General features: G+C 43.3%; 1 protein-coding gene across 1 annotated transcript in view; it reads right to left on the bottom strand.

Moving 5' to 3' along the window:
* Nucleotides 1-883: 883 nt before the first annotated feature.
* The window catches only part of golim4a (golgi integral membrane protein 4a), a 42038-nt gene continuing 28000 nt past the window's right edge, over nucleotides 884-14921 (bottom strand). The window contains exons 11-17 of the mRNA XM_080731304.1: nucleotides 10738-11054; nucleotides 9184-9260; nucleotides 8672-8733; nucleotides 6642-6851; nucleotides 5243-5311; nucleotides 4027-4116; nucleotides 884-1215 (exon numbers count right to left, since the gene is read on the bottom strand). Coding sequence (XP_080587430.1) covers nucleotides 1048-1215; nucleotides 4027-4116; nucleotides 5243-5311; nucleotides 6642-6851; nucleotides 8672-8733; nucleotides 9184-9260; nucleotides 10738-11054 — 993 coding nt within the window. The 3' untranslated portion in view covers nucleotides 884-1047. The remainder of the gene's footprint in view (nucleotides 1216-4026; nucleotides 4117-5242; nucleotides 5312-6641; nucleotides 6852-8671; nucleotides 8734-9183; nucleotides 9261-10737; nucleotides 11055-14921) is intronic.

The following is a 14921-nucleotide window of genomic DNA, read 5'->3' as shown; positions in this document are numbered from 1 at the left end:
AGAGCTGTTTTTCATTGGTATTGTGTGTGCTGACGTAGAGTGGCAATATTCCTGAATGTCAGTTTCAAGACATCATTGCTGCAGGCAGTAACCAACCCAAGTAATTCAGACATAATAGAAAATAAACATTAAAAAAAAAGTATCACTGTGCCATCCAAGATTGTCAGAATTGTCACAATCAACAATAAATAACGTATAAAATCACTAGTTTGATTGGAATGCAGCATTCTACTGATAGAAACATTATCGAGATAATACGAAATATGACCGCTAAAACAAATGGAACGAGAAAAAGACCTTACATACACACAGAAACAAACAAAATGTCTGAACACCGACATATAAACAACTTTTAAAATGTTTTCACTGACGCGCTGCGCGTACCGCACACTACACGTGCACGCACACACACACAAACAACAAACACACACACACGCACACACAAAGTACATTCTTTTTCTTTTTTCTTACTGTCTGCAGTTGGGACAATTAGACCAAAACAGACAGCCAGACTGGCAAACAAAGACAGACAGACAGACAGACAGACGAACGAGTGAGAAAATAGAAAACACAAATAAAAAATAGAACAAGAAAAGAAAACAGACATCCCATATCTCTCAGAAGTACTCTGTCCATTTCCACAGTGGAGGTCCTTCAGTTCAGTCCTACCTCTACACTGTGGGAGAACCATCCCGTTTACAGGCCCAATAAAGCCAGTCATCCATGATGTCCAGGTCAGAGGCGTCAAGAAGCTATGGCAGCTGCCATACCTTGGCTACAGGGGAAAATAATAAAATGTACTGTAATCGTGACTGCTGCTAAGGTATGACAACATGACTGGTCTCTTGCACGCGTGCGAGGGCGCGCGTGCAAGACACCAGTCATGTTGCCATACCTTAGTTTTTTCTGAACTGACACCGCTGGTCCAGGTGACTGCTAGTTCAACTCCTACAATCCATGGTTAAGAGGAAGCTCTGGGGCCAGGGTGGAGGAGGGGGAGGGGGGACGGGGGGAAGGCACAGCTATTGGTCAAGGTCCACGTCCGTCTCACATCTCTGCCCTCCGATTGGTCCCCGGCTTGTTCCGTGCGTGAGTGTTGTCCTCTTCCTCCACCTCCTCTTCCTCCCCCTCGTAGTTGTCTTCCTCGTTGTTCTGGCCCGGCTTCTTGTGATGGTCCTCTTCTCTCTTGGCTCCTCCTGCCTCTTTCACTTCGTCCTGATGAAGACAAACACAAGCGCACAGTGGGATTTATGGTGCAGCAGTTATACAAAAATAATAATTTAATTAAATAATTTTAGGAGGAAAGGAGGAAGAAATAGCTGATCTACAAGCCTGCCCAACAACGTTGTGCAACAAAGTATTCTGTAGCACTTAAGTGGTTAATTGATTAATCAAAAAGGTTATCAATAGAATAATCATAAAATGTTCATGTATATTGTTAACTCCATATTCTAATCATCGATCATTGTTTACGTGGTGTCATGGCAGATCGGATCGATGCCTTTCAACAGCGAGGAGCTCATTCGGCTTGATTTTCTTGCAGGTGGGATTTATGGCTCTTTGAAGTGAGCCGAGCCGGATCTCTGCGATCCGTTCCTTTTCAAAGAGCCGTTCAAAATACTGTCTCATTTTAGTTACTTTTAGTTATTTTGTTACTTTCTAGATTTTGATTATAATTACAAATCACTTCAACCCTATATAGGCCTACATTTTGGCCATATACATTTCCGCCATTTGAAAATATTAGCCGATCTACAAGCGCACAATGTGTCACGTTGCGACACATTGTGAGCTTGTAGATCTACAAGCTATTTTCAAATGATTTTTCCAAATGTTATTAATTGGAAAACCTGTGAAATGTGACGTTCTGCATATTGAGTACTTTCTATTCAATATGGGGCTAAATGTACTATAATCATATTTTTGTCTTAGGAATGCGACAAATAGTCTACAACACATTATTGAACTCAAGTCTCCATGGCACGAGTAATCAATAGAAAAAAAGTCATTTTGGGGGGTGAACTACTCAGTGCATTTTGATACCAATACTTTAGTGCTTTTACTCAAGTACATTTTAATTACACTTCTACTTGTGTATTTTGTACATTGTAGTAAAGAATGTTTGTACTTTTTACATGTAGTATTTTGAACGGCTCTTTGAAAAGGAACGGATCGCAGAGATCCGGCTCGGCTCACTTCAAAGAGCCATAAATCCCACCTGCAAGAAAATCAAGCCGAATGAGCTCCTCACTTTTCAACATGTGTTTTATAAGCGAGCATCTATTGCCATCTTCGCTTCTAAAGTGTTGTTTTGAGATAATGGACATTAAAGATGAGATCCCCCGTCTGCCTCAATGTTATGGGATTACTATTTTGTGCTCGTGGATCCGTGATGATGATAAATCAGCGACGGAGATCGGCTCGGGACCATCCGCCATTGTACACGGTAGGATAACCGCCGTTACAGTAATATATTACTTTTCGCGAGATATCTCGGGAATGGCACTCGAGATACTCGAGTACATTTCGCGAGATATCTCGGGAATGGCACTAAATCGGAAACACTTCAACCCCAGCATCCCTACTCAAGATTCAATTTAACCCCTGAGCAAGCAGGAAGGCTCTATTAGTTCAATCAATGGTAAAAATGTCAGCACATGCTCATGAAATAGGGTTCAAATCCAGGAAAGAGGAAAGCTACATAAGTGCATCTTTAGCAAGTACTTGAAGCAAATCCTGAATGAAGCCAAAGCCATATGCTGAACAGTCAATGTCACAAAAGAACTGTTTGCAACATATAGCCCCTCATTGTATTTAAATCCTGTCACGAAAAAACTAATACAAAATAAACTAGAAGCAGTGCTCTTCCGAGCACAGGTCTCCACCAGGCCACACAAATCGGCCTGTTATAGCGCCACCATGAGGCTGATTTAAAAAATGTGGGGCAGAGGTTCTGAATTAGCATCCAGGGAGTGTGTGTGCTCAGTTTGGCAGCGATCGGGCCAACGGCGCCGGAGATTAGCTGGTAACAACCAGGCCACACAAATCGGCCTGTTATAGCGCCACCATGAGGCTGATTTGAAAAATGTGGGGCAGAGGTTCTAGATTGGCATCCAGGGAGTGTGTGTGCTCAGTTTGGCAGCGATCGGGCCAACGGTGACTGAGATTAGCTGTTCACAAACTGCGAGGACGCACGGACGCACGGACGGACGGACGGACGGAGGGGAAAACATACTCTCCCTCAGCCTTCGGCTGGTGGAGACAATAAAGTGATGTTTATTTTGTTGTGGTTCTTAGAGAGCTTAGCTTGATGTTTTATTGACATTTTGTTTTCATACTGTAGCTGTGAAATATTTGCAGGCTCGTCCATTGAGCTGTAGAGCAGCTTTTAGTACATCAGCAGGCTCTGGTGGTAACCAGACACCTAAGACACCAGACACCTGATCCAGCCTTCATTTACCATACACTCTGGCCAGGTTACTGTTATAGGGACAATATGGCAACACAGACAAATGGTTTGCACATGAACACAGGTGAAAACACACACACACACACACACACACACACACACACACACACACACACACACACACACACACACACACACACACACACACACACACACACACACACACACACACACACACACACACACACACACACACACACACACACACACACACACAGCAATATTATATCAATATCTACAGTACGTTTTGTGAAATTAGCACATATTGCCTGGGATTTTTTGGGGGATATCGTAATATTAGGATTTGACATAATTGTTGTCTTTTCCTGGCATTAATCATTACAGCCCTATTTTATACTTAAAACATGTTCAAAAATAGCCAATCTACAAGCTATCTTTTAAAAGGTTGGGGGGAAAAAATGAAACATTGTATTTTTAATGGAATTTCACTGCCAGCAGTGCTGCCACAATTGTATTGTAACTGCATGTGACAACAAAAAGATTAATTATGTCGTCTATACTGTAGGACAAGTGGTGCTCTAGTCAGTAGAACTCACCTGTTCTCCGTTCTCCTCATTATATGGGTCCTCCACTTCCTCCTCTGGCTCCTCTTCTCTCTTGGGACCACCAGCCAAGTCCTCCTGAGCCTAACCACAACACAATAAGAGGAGTCATCAACCTATGCACTATTCATTTCTCATTTCTTTATAGCCAGTCTACAAGTTCACAACGCATTGTATGGTGAGCATTTAGATGTTGTAGTTCGGCTATTTTTGAAGATAGCTGGGTAGAATCCGATACTTCCGTGACCGTGGAGGGCGGAGGTCCGTTTCTCAGTGGTTTTGCCAACTATGAAGGTTAAATAACAAATTGAGCTCCCATGCCCCTCGCAAAAATGTGAGCAAAATGTTTGACAGCCGCTGAAAGTTTGTGTCTCATTCACTTACTATACTATAAAGGAAAATAATACTCCCCAAAAATCTGCTTTAAGTAGCATGTGAGGGGTCAAACTAGAGGTTTTTGGAGCTGTGTGAAGCACAGGCTCCCTATACGTGGCCGTGTGGGTCTGTCTGTGTGTGTGTGTGTATGTAGCCTGAACTTCCTAAACTTCGGCACGCCACTAGTCCCACAGTTTTGCCACCACACACTCGCGCCATATGTCAAATCGACCGGCTTACTCGGGAATCGTGGGCTATTACTTTTCTAAGAGAAAGGTTCTATAGTTTAATTGATATTAATTTATTAGTGAATTAATTTTCCCCATTGACTTATAATGGGAATTGCAAAAACTCACATTCAATTATTTGTCTCTCGCAAACCATAGGGGCTAGAGTTTCAAGACTTGGAGAGGAGGTTCATAATGATTTCAAGGATTAAATAAAAAATAATTGTGTCATTTGGCCGCATGGTGGCGCCATAACACCCCACTTTACATTTTGGCCTGTAACTCTTGAACCGTAGGTCGGAAAATTAAAAATATTTTTTCCCTGGATTCCTGCTCCTTTTCCTACATATTTTCTTCAAATGTCACAAAAATCGGTACACATGATCCACACACACACACACACACACACACACACACACACACACACACACACACACACACACACACACACACACACACACACACACACACACACACACACACACACACACACACACACACACACACACACACACACACACACACACAGCTCCACTTCACACGGGTGTGATTTTAATTATTCTGTGTGTGCGCGTGCTTGCGTGCGTGCGTGCGTGCGTGGTGCAGACCTCATCTTCTCCCTCTTCCTGGTACTGGTCATCTAGGGTGTCTTCCTGTTGATCTGGATTCCCAGCCATCTGAGTGCGCGCACACACACACACACACACACACGCGCACACACACACAGGTTAATATTTTATAAATGTAGCCCGTCTGCGTGTGTGCATGATGAGTGTACATCTGTGCGTCACAAAGATGACCATGTACAAATGGAGCCAAACGGTAACTGTAACTCTTAACAGTGTACAAATGGAAATGCATACTAAACTGGGGGTCCTTGAAATGAAAAAGAGTTTGAGAATCACTGTTAACCCATTAATTACACAATATGCATTATTACTTTAACCATTATGTTATGCTTTAACTATTTAAAAAATAGACGATATACAAGCTTGCAGCGTGGCACAAAAATATATTATCTGATACTTTTCAATAGCTAAAGTATAAAATAATTCCATGCCTAAACAGGTTTTAAATAGCTCTCTGCCAAGGACCCCTTAACTGAGAGAGATAAAGCAGGGACCCCCTCTACAAATTGTATAAATGCGTGATGCAGATTTTCATCGACTTGTTTGACAGCACTGTCATCAGTCTATGTTGGATTCGTGTTAATGTTTTTTCAGATATTAAACACTTCAATCGTCGATACATAATAAGTAAACTTGACCTTTCACTCTGTACTTGGTCTTCTCTTTTTGACCTCTACACCAAACCTCTTTGCTGAAAATAGCCGATCTACAAGTTCTCAACGTCTCGCGCTGCGGGGCGTTGAGAGCTTATAGATCTGCTAATTTTGGCTAAAGTTCTCCTCAGCATAGGGATGCAAGGGTTCAATGTTTTAAATAGAAAATAATTATCCTATCACACAAGCATTTGGTGGCCCCCCTGTAGTAACTCTGAGGACGCCCTAGGGCAGGAGTTTTCAAACTTTTCTCTTTTCTCATCCACGGCACCCCTGAATTAACTGTTAATTTTTTGAATCTTACATCCTATTGGAGAAATATCCATTTCCATCAGAACTGAATGAAAACAACGTTATACTTGACGTTTAACCACTTGAACCCCAGCATGCCTATTCTGGGGGGAAGATTCACCAAAAATAGCCGATCTACAAGCTCACAAGTTGTGACGCGTTGTGAGCTTGTAGATCGGCTATTTTTGGTGAAGAGAGTTGTCGTAGATGGAAAAATAACTCATCAAGTACAGTGCAAATCAGGTCTGTTTTACTGAGCATAGTGAAGTGATATTGATTTAGTGATATTGATGAATTCCAAATATTATCAAATTATCTTGCGGCACCCCTGGACTGGCATCACGGCACCCCAGGGTGCCCCGTCGTCACCCACTTTGAAAACCCCTGCCCTAGGGGTCCCGGACCCCCTGTTGAAGACCCCTGGTCCATCTCACCACTAGCTCTTCCTCCACGGCGGGCTGAGGAGGCTCTGCGTGCGCGGCGGCTCCGTCCGTGTGCTTGGCCGGCTCCTCCTCCTCCTCCTGCTCCTCCTCCTCCCCTCGCACCCTGTGCTGCGGCCGCTGGTCCTCCGCCTCCTCGAACTCGTCCTCCCCCTGGTTGTTGGGGTCGTCCTCGGGATCCACCTCGCCGGCTTCTACTGCCGCCTACAGGCCGGCGGAGGGAATTGGAGGACAAGAATGGGCAGTGGTGAAGATTTGAAATAGTTTGAATGGATGGAGGATGGATGTAGTGAGAGTTAAGAGTAATGTGAATGGATGGCAGAGTAACACATTCACTGCCATGTATTAATTCCAGGGGTGTCGCACCAAATTCTGGGCCCTGGGTACAAGGATTCACTGCGGGCCCCCCATGAATGTTCTTCATAGGGGGAGGGTTTTAACCCATTTAGACTGGGAACACATTATTACGCATTATTTTGTGCTTTAACTATTGAAAAATAGCAGATATACAAATTCACAGCGCGGCACCGAGTGCCATGTGAGAAATCAGCGTATAGATCTGCTATTTTTGAAAAAATCTTGAAAATTTGTCTGAATATTTCAAATCCTTCTAAGTTTTTTTTTGAAAAGCCTATGTTTCTATGTTGGTGGCGCTCAAACCTTTTCATGTGAAGGAGCCCCAAAATGATATGTATTTGGCCACAGACCCCCATCTCAAAATATTTAGTTCCAGGGACCTCCCAGAAGCAAAATTTGAGTTACAAATGTTTACTTAAAAAAATACATATATTCAAAGATGTGCACATATTTTCACGACTTTTCAAAAACTGCAGATCTACAAGCTCGCAGCACGCTGTGAGCTTGTATATCTGCTATTTTTCAATAGCTAAAGTATAAAATAATTAAGGCCCCTCCACCTTGGGCCCTTGTAACTCAGTCCCACTTTCCCCCCCTTGTGACACCCCGGATTAATTAATTCATTCATCCACCAGTGCCAGGTCTTTCTGTGGTTTTACCTTATTTTCGCCGGCATCAGGAACGCAATATACGTTTGAAAAGAAAAATTATAGCCGCGACATCTGCACTTTAATTATGATCCGGACAAAAATACTTTTCATTACATTGGTCTGGACGGAAAGCAGGATTTCAGGATGACGTCATCTCCCAATGGATCATGGGAATTTGAGTCTTTGCATCACTCCCGGCTGCGGGAGAGAGCCGTCTATCGCCCTCCACTGAAAAGGCGCCCTTGGCGCTCAACAGCTGGATTTGATAAAACGTAAATGTACGTCCTCAGTGGTGAATGTGGGGTAATGTGAATGGATGAAGGAGTGATATGTAGTGAGAGGTAAGGGTTTGCATGGATGCATTGATTAGATGGGTGATTGGATAGGTGGATACATGGCTAGATGGATGGATGAACAGAGTTGGGTTTGTTACACAATAAAAGGATTTTTTCAAAAGTTATTTTATTACTTAAATTATTCTCCGTCAACATCAACTAGTTACACTACAAGTTAATTCCCATTAAACCCCACACAATTGGTAATTGCAATCTTTCTTCTAATAATCGGAATCGTTTGGTCAGGTGGTTCTCGAGACAAACAGATTTCACACATTTATAGAAGGACACATTTCCTCGGTAAAAAAAAAAACATTTGCAAGCTACCCAAACAAGGAATACACTCCAAAAGAAGTCGAGCTGAAGAAAACGTTTAGATGGACTGTGTCTTTTCAACTTGAGGACACAAAAGCTTTCTCGGATCAACAAGAGCTTACAGCGTGTCTGATTTACTTAGTCATATAGCAGATAAGCTTCACTATGTGTCACGGAGTGATGCACTGTGACTGTGAGCTTCTTTCAGTTCCTACAAGCGGCATGAAAACTGTAGCAAGTTGCTTCTAGAGGAAAGCGTAACTCTAATATTATTATTGAAATTTACAAATAAACGATACAGGGATGACAGAAAGGATGTAATGCTGAATGGACATGGAGGGAGGAATGGAGGGATGGATGGTCATACCTGCGGCACTCTATTATCCTCTTCATCATGCTTCTCTTCTTCCTCCCCATGAGGATCCCTCTCTGTTGACAAAGACACACACACACACACACACAATCAGACATTAACCCTCAAAGACCTGGAACACGCTCGAGTCGCTTTAGATTTGAACCACTTGAACCATAATTTAATGCTTTAACCATTGAAAAATAGCAGATATACAAGCTCACAGCACGGCACCGAGGCCTTTTACACCGGCAAAGAACCGGTTCCAGAACCAGTGCCGGTTCAACTTTCTTGGAACCGTGGTCCGTTCTTGCGAACCGGCTTGCGTTTCCACCAGATTGAACCATGATTGAACCAGAGGAACAAAGGATTTTGTGGTTCCCGTTCGAAACCAACTTTTACGGTTCGGAAACCAACTCCGGTTCTCGGTGGAAAAGCTCACCTCTGGTTCATCCCATAGGCGGGAGAAAAGAACCAGAACCGGTTCTTTGCCGGGTGGAAAAGGCCCTAACGTGTCCCCTCCTCACCGTCCTCATCATCGACGCGATTGTCGTCTTCTCCCTGGACGATGTCGTTGTCCATGTTCTCGTACTCCTTCTTCTTCCTGCCCAGTGGTGACAGACGGTAGACAGTCGAGAGTTAAAGATTATGCTTTAACTATTGAAAAATAGCAGATATACAAGCTCACAGCGCGGCACCGAGTGCCGCGCTGCGAGCTTGTAGATCTGCTATTTTTGAAAAATCGTGAAAATTAGAATTTTGACCCGATTCTATAAGTGTCTTTTGAATCCTTCTATGGTTTTTTGAAAAACCTATGTTTCTATGTCAGCAATCTGGCCAGCCATTGTCAAAGAAAAGGTCCATTTCACTTAACTGGAGCTCAGTTTGTCTGTTCTTGAGAGACTACTATGTCAGTGGTTCTCAAACTTTTTCATGTGAAGGACCCCCAAAATGATATTTATTTGGCCACGGATCCCCATCTCAAAAGATTAATTCCAGGGACCACCCAGAAGCAAAATTTGAGTTACAAACGTTCGCTTTGAAAATACATATATTCAAAGATTTGCACACATTTTCCACGACTTTTTCAAAAATAGCAGATCTCAAGCACAGTGGTTCTCAAACCTTTCATGCCAAGGACCACTAAATAAATATGTATTTGACCACAGACCGCCCCACCTGAAAAGAGTTTGTGCCAGGGACCCCCCTTTACAAGATTTCAATAATGTTTTTCAAAAAGATTCAAATTTTTTCAAGAGGTGTTTTTTTTTTAAATAGCCGATTCATAAGCTCACCAAACATTACATTGCGATGCGTTGTGAGCTTATAGATCCGTTTAAAAAAAATCTTTATCCCACAATTTTGTAACCCATTTTTCGGCATGAGCAGGCTGCTTCTTATCACCTGAAAGGGGGGAGTTTCCCTGGTAGGATATAGCACGTGGAAGGAACACTTTATTCCAACCAGTTCCTTTCCCCTCCATCAGGCAGTATAGAGACCAGGATTACCACATGGTTTTTGTGAGGGTGCCCTAGATCTGCTATTTTCAAATACCAGATACGTGGTTAAGTAATATTTATGCTACAGTATAACCACTGCTCTATCAGAGACGTTTTCCTACGGGATGAAATATGCCAGTTATGTCATCTATTGGATTAGATACCTCACACATACAGGTTATTAAACCGTTTCTGTCGGGTGGAACTCTTGTTATGTTCAAAGCCGTTACTTTCCAGGAAATGGAACTACAGTAAGATCCGCCGTCCCAATGAATCCACTTTAGTTACTATTAATCACAAGCGCTCAATTTAATTAAAAACGTAATTATTAGTTAATAATTAGCAATTCCCATTTTGAGAATGTAATCATGGGCGAAAATATTAAACGTTTTTCAGAAAGCCTTCCATTATTATCCGAAGTCAGGCAGGCAGCATCAGCCTGATCTCCTGGGTCTGGCAACGACAAATGCGGGTGGTGATATATTTATTGTTGTTAATGTTTATTTATTTAATAATGTTGGAACACACACGCACACAGAGTTAGCACAGCCAGTGTTTTGCATGCACAGCTAGTGCCCTGACCTAAGCTGCTCCTCTCTCAGCAGCTGCTCCCTCTTGTCCAACTCCCTGTGGCGCTGTGCCTCTCTCTCCTGCTCCTCCTTCAGTCGCTGCTCCCTCTCCCTCTGCTCCCTCTGCCTCTGGGCATGCAGGTCCTCCTGACGGAGCTGGAGCTGCCTGCGCTCCAGGGCCCTCTGAGCCTCCAGGCGCTGCTGTTCCTGCTGTTGCTCGTAGGCCGATTTCACCCGCTCCACCTGGACGTGGGCATCACGCTGCTGCAGCTGAGCCCCCTGGTGCAGCTGGGCCTCCTGATGCAGCTGGGCTTCGTGGTGCTGCTCCGCCTGGGGATCCGAAAAAGGGAAAATGAACAGATGGAAAATGAACTGACGGAAAAACAGCAGCTGGTCTTAAATTGAAAGGTAAACACAGTGAATTTACAATCTCTCTTTGGGAGGATTAACTTAATTACTGTGATGATGTAGAACATTAACTCATACCCTGCCAAACCCGAGGAACCCGAGAATTTCGCGATGTCCCTCCCTGCCACGCCCGAGGAACCCGAGAATTTCCGCCATTTTGAAAAGAAAAAAAAAAAATTTTTTTCAAAAAAATTTTTTTTTCAAAAAATGTTTTGGGACCCCAAAAACGTTAGTAGGCATGATAGCGATCGCGAAATTGCTTGTTTAACCCCCATACAACCCCCATACAACTCAGGTAGCAGACCTCCAAGCTCACAACAGTGTAAAACATAATGGCTGCTATCTCATGAATGCCTGAACGGATTTCCATTCGGATTTTTTTGTTTGAAAGCTGTGAGCAATGTGGACACACGTGGTGCATTATCTAGGCATGGGTGTGCATGATCCGTGCACTATGAATTACATGGAAGTCTATGGAGACGAATGGCAGTTAAAGAGTACGAAGGTATTGTTAAATGGCAGCATATGAGTTAATAGAAAGACACAGTTGATCAAAGACGTAAACATGAAAATATTTAGGTTTGGGTGTAATGGAACTAGGAACTACCTCTTGTTCCAATTCTGGCACAATTTTAAAATGTAAAAAAAGAAAAGAAACAGTCGCTTACAGCATTGATTCTCAACATTTTGGCAATGCATAAAGCCTCGGACACCCCTAACACTTCAGAGTCCATTTGGTTCCTAACTACCAGTAAGACTCCCTAATCGGGAGATAAGCGACCGTTGGTCGCTTATCTCCACAAATAGGCCAAAAGTTTGTTTTACCAATTATTACACTCTATGTGAACATTTACATCAACAAATCCCAAGTACTATGCAGAACGACCCATTTCAAGTTTTTAATGTACAACAATATTTAGAAAATAGGTCTACAAGCTGACAGTCCTCGTCCCTTATATTCCCATAGGTTATATGGAGATCTCAGTGTTTGTCAGTCCTTGTTCATTTATGCCCATATATGGACATCTCTATATCTACTGTAACAGTCCTTGTCCCTTTATGCCCATATATGGAGATCTCTTAACACCTTCTAAGCCAAGGGGAGCCCCTTAATGTTAAAACCGTACTATATCGCACATCCCCCCAGGGACTCTCAGCCACGTCGTACATTCCCGGACTTTGTCTTTAAAACCGGAATAAAAGCTTTTGATCCGAAAATCGTCGATCGTCTAACCTTCCCTAGTCACCACTCGTGCACTGATAGCTCATGCAGACCGTGCATGAAGCAGAGGTGACGTCAGCGCCTCTCCTTCTCCAAGGCACCTTCCACCCATCCGTTTACTGTCTACACACTCGAGCTCCTCCTGCAGCCATGCTTGGGGCTATGCTAGCGAAACTTTTCAGTTCTGTTCTTCAGTCACACATGGACTATTTGCGGGGACATTTACGTGAAAGGATCGCGCACGCGAAACGCACGGGGACATCGACGATCGGCCAAAACCCCCATTCTATCCCAACGGAAATCGAGAAAATCATGGTGAGTTACTGGCCTGGGGAAAAAAAAAAAAAAAAAAACAGCGGCGCTGTTCAAGATGGAGGGGCTGCGGGGTCATGTTTATAAACATAATATTATGTCTCAGATCACAATACAATAATAGAAATGTCACGGCTAATCTACCAACCACCATTCTATTTCGGACGTCAAGGTGTTAACTGTAAGTCCTTGTCCCTTTTATGCCCATATATGGATATTCCTGATGTCATCAGTATATGAACATATATGGGCTTTCTGATATGCCCATATATGGAGATCTCTTAACTCATTTAGTGCCACCCCTTTCACCACTAGAGGGCGCCCAGTGGCCATAGAAAATCCCATAGAGATATGCTGGTATATGCAGAAGCCCTGCAGCCATGACTTGCCTGAACACTTTCCTTTGTGCATGTACAGGAAGAGGATGAAGTTAGCTTGAAGTTAGCTATTGGCTACCAAGCATTTTAGAAGCCTTATTTTCGTCAACTTAGCCATGATTAAACCTTGCACACCTCATGCATGGGAAAAAAACAGAGAAGAATGAGCTCTAAAAAATCCAATGCAATCCTGGATTGCATTGGAGTGGATTTGTGCAGTTTGTTCACAGCTTTCAAACAAAAAAATCAGATTGGAAATCCGTTCAGGCATTCTTGAGATAATCGCCATTATGTTTTACATGTTATGTAAACAAACATGGCTGCCCTGTATGTTAGATGGGGTTGTATGGGGGTGGAACATGCAAAATCGCGATTGAAATCATGTTCACCAGATTTGATGGGGTCCAAAAAAAAAAAAAAAGATTCAATTTTTTTTTTTTTTTTTTTTTTTTTAAAGCCGAACTTGTTCGGGATCGGCACTCTGCGATACGATAATAAAGCCGAACTAGTTCGGGATTGGCACTCAATGAGTTAACTGTAAGCCCTTGTCCCTTTTATGCCCATATATGGATATCCCTGATGTCATCCGTATATGCCCATATATGGGCTTTCTAATATGCCCATATATGGAGATCTCTGTATCTCCATATATGGGTATAAAAGGATACTTCAGGTCTGACATCAGGTTTGTTTATATTGGGTTGCTAGGTTTGACATCACAAACTCTATGGGCCATCTGACCTAGAAATCTATATTTGGGCATAGATGACTCATCGTGACCTCATCACACGTCGACCGCACGTGTGACGTGCGGTCGACCGCACGTGTGACCGACGGACGGCCGGTGGAGGTTTTCATACCAGTAAGACTCCCTAATCGGGAGATAAGCGACCGTTGGTCGCTTATCTCCACAAATAGGCCAAAAGTTTGTTTTACCAATTATTACACTCTATGTGAACATTTACATCAACAAATCCCAAGTACTATGCAGAACGACCCATTTCAAGTTTTTAATGTACAACAATATTTAGAAAATAGGTCTACAAGCTGACAGTCCTCGTCCCTTATATTCCCATAGGTTATATGGAGATCTCAGTGTTTGTCAGTCCTTGTTCATTTATGCCCATATATGGACATCTCTATATCTACTGTAACAGTCCTTGTCCCTTTATGCCCATATATGGAGATCTCTTAACTGTAAGTCCTTGTCCCTTTTATGCCCATATATGGATATTCCTGATGTCATCAGTATATGAACATATATGGGCTTTCTGATATGCCCATATATGGAGATCTCTTAACTGTAAGCCCTTGTCCCTTTTATGCCCATATATGGATATCCCTGATGTCATCCGTATATGCCCATATATGGGCTTTCTAATATGCCCATATATGGAGATCTCTGTATCTCCATATATGGGTATAAAAGGATACTTCAGGTCTGACATCAGGTTTGTTTATATTGGGTTGCTAGGTTTGACATCACAAACTCTATGGGCCATCTGACCTAGAAATCTATATTTGGGCATAGATGACTCATCGTGACCTCATCACACGTCGACCGCACGTGTGACGTGCGGTCGACCGCACGTGTGACCGACGGACGGCCGGTGGAGGTTTTCATACTAAACTGCGACCTTACGGTCGCAACTAAACTGCGACCTTACGGTCGCAATAACAAAATTAGCTGGGCCCCTGAAACCCCCTCAATGAACCCTGGGGGTACCCAGACCAGAGCATACGAGCGGAGTGGATCGCGAGCGGTGCGGGGAGCGGAGCGAGCCGTTTTTTAGTTGAGCGTGAGCGACTTTTATAATGGGTCTGAGCGCCGACCCTCCTCCGCTCCGAGCCGATCCTGTTGGGGCCGCGGGCCGCATG

The sequence above is a fragment of the Nannobrachium achirus genome, assembly GCF_963921795.1.
Source record: "Nannobrachium achirus genome assembly, chromosome: 8".
Lineage (NCBI taxonomy): Eukaryota > Metazoa > Chordata > Actinopteri > Myctophiformes > Myctophidae > Nannobrachium > Nannobrachium achirus.
This window is presented reverse-complemented; position numbering and strand designations above follow the sequence as displayed.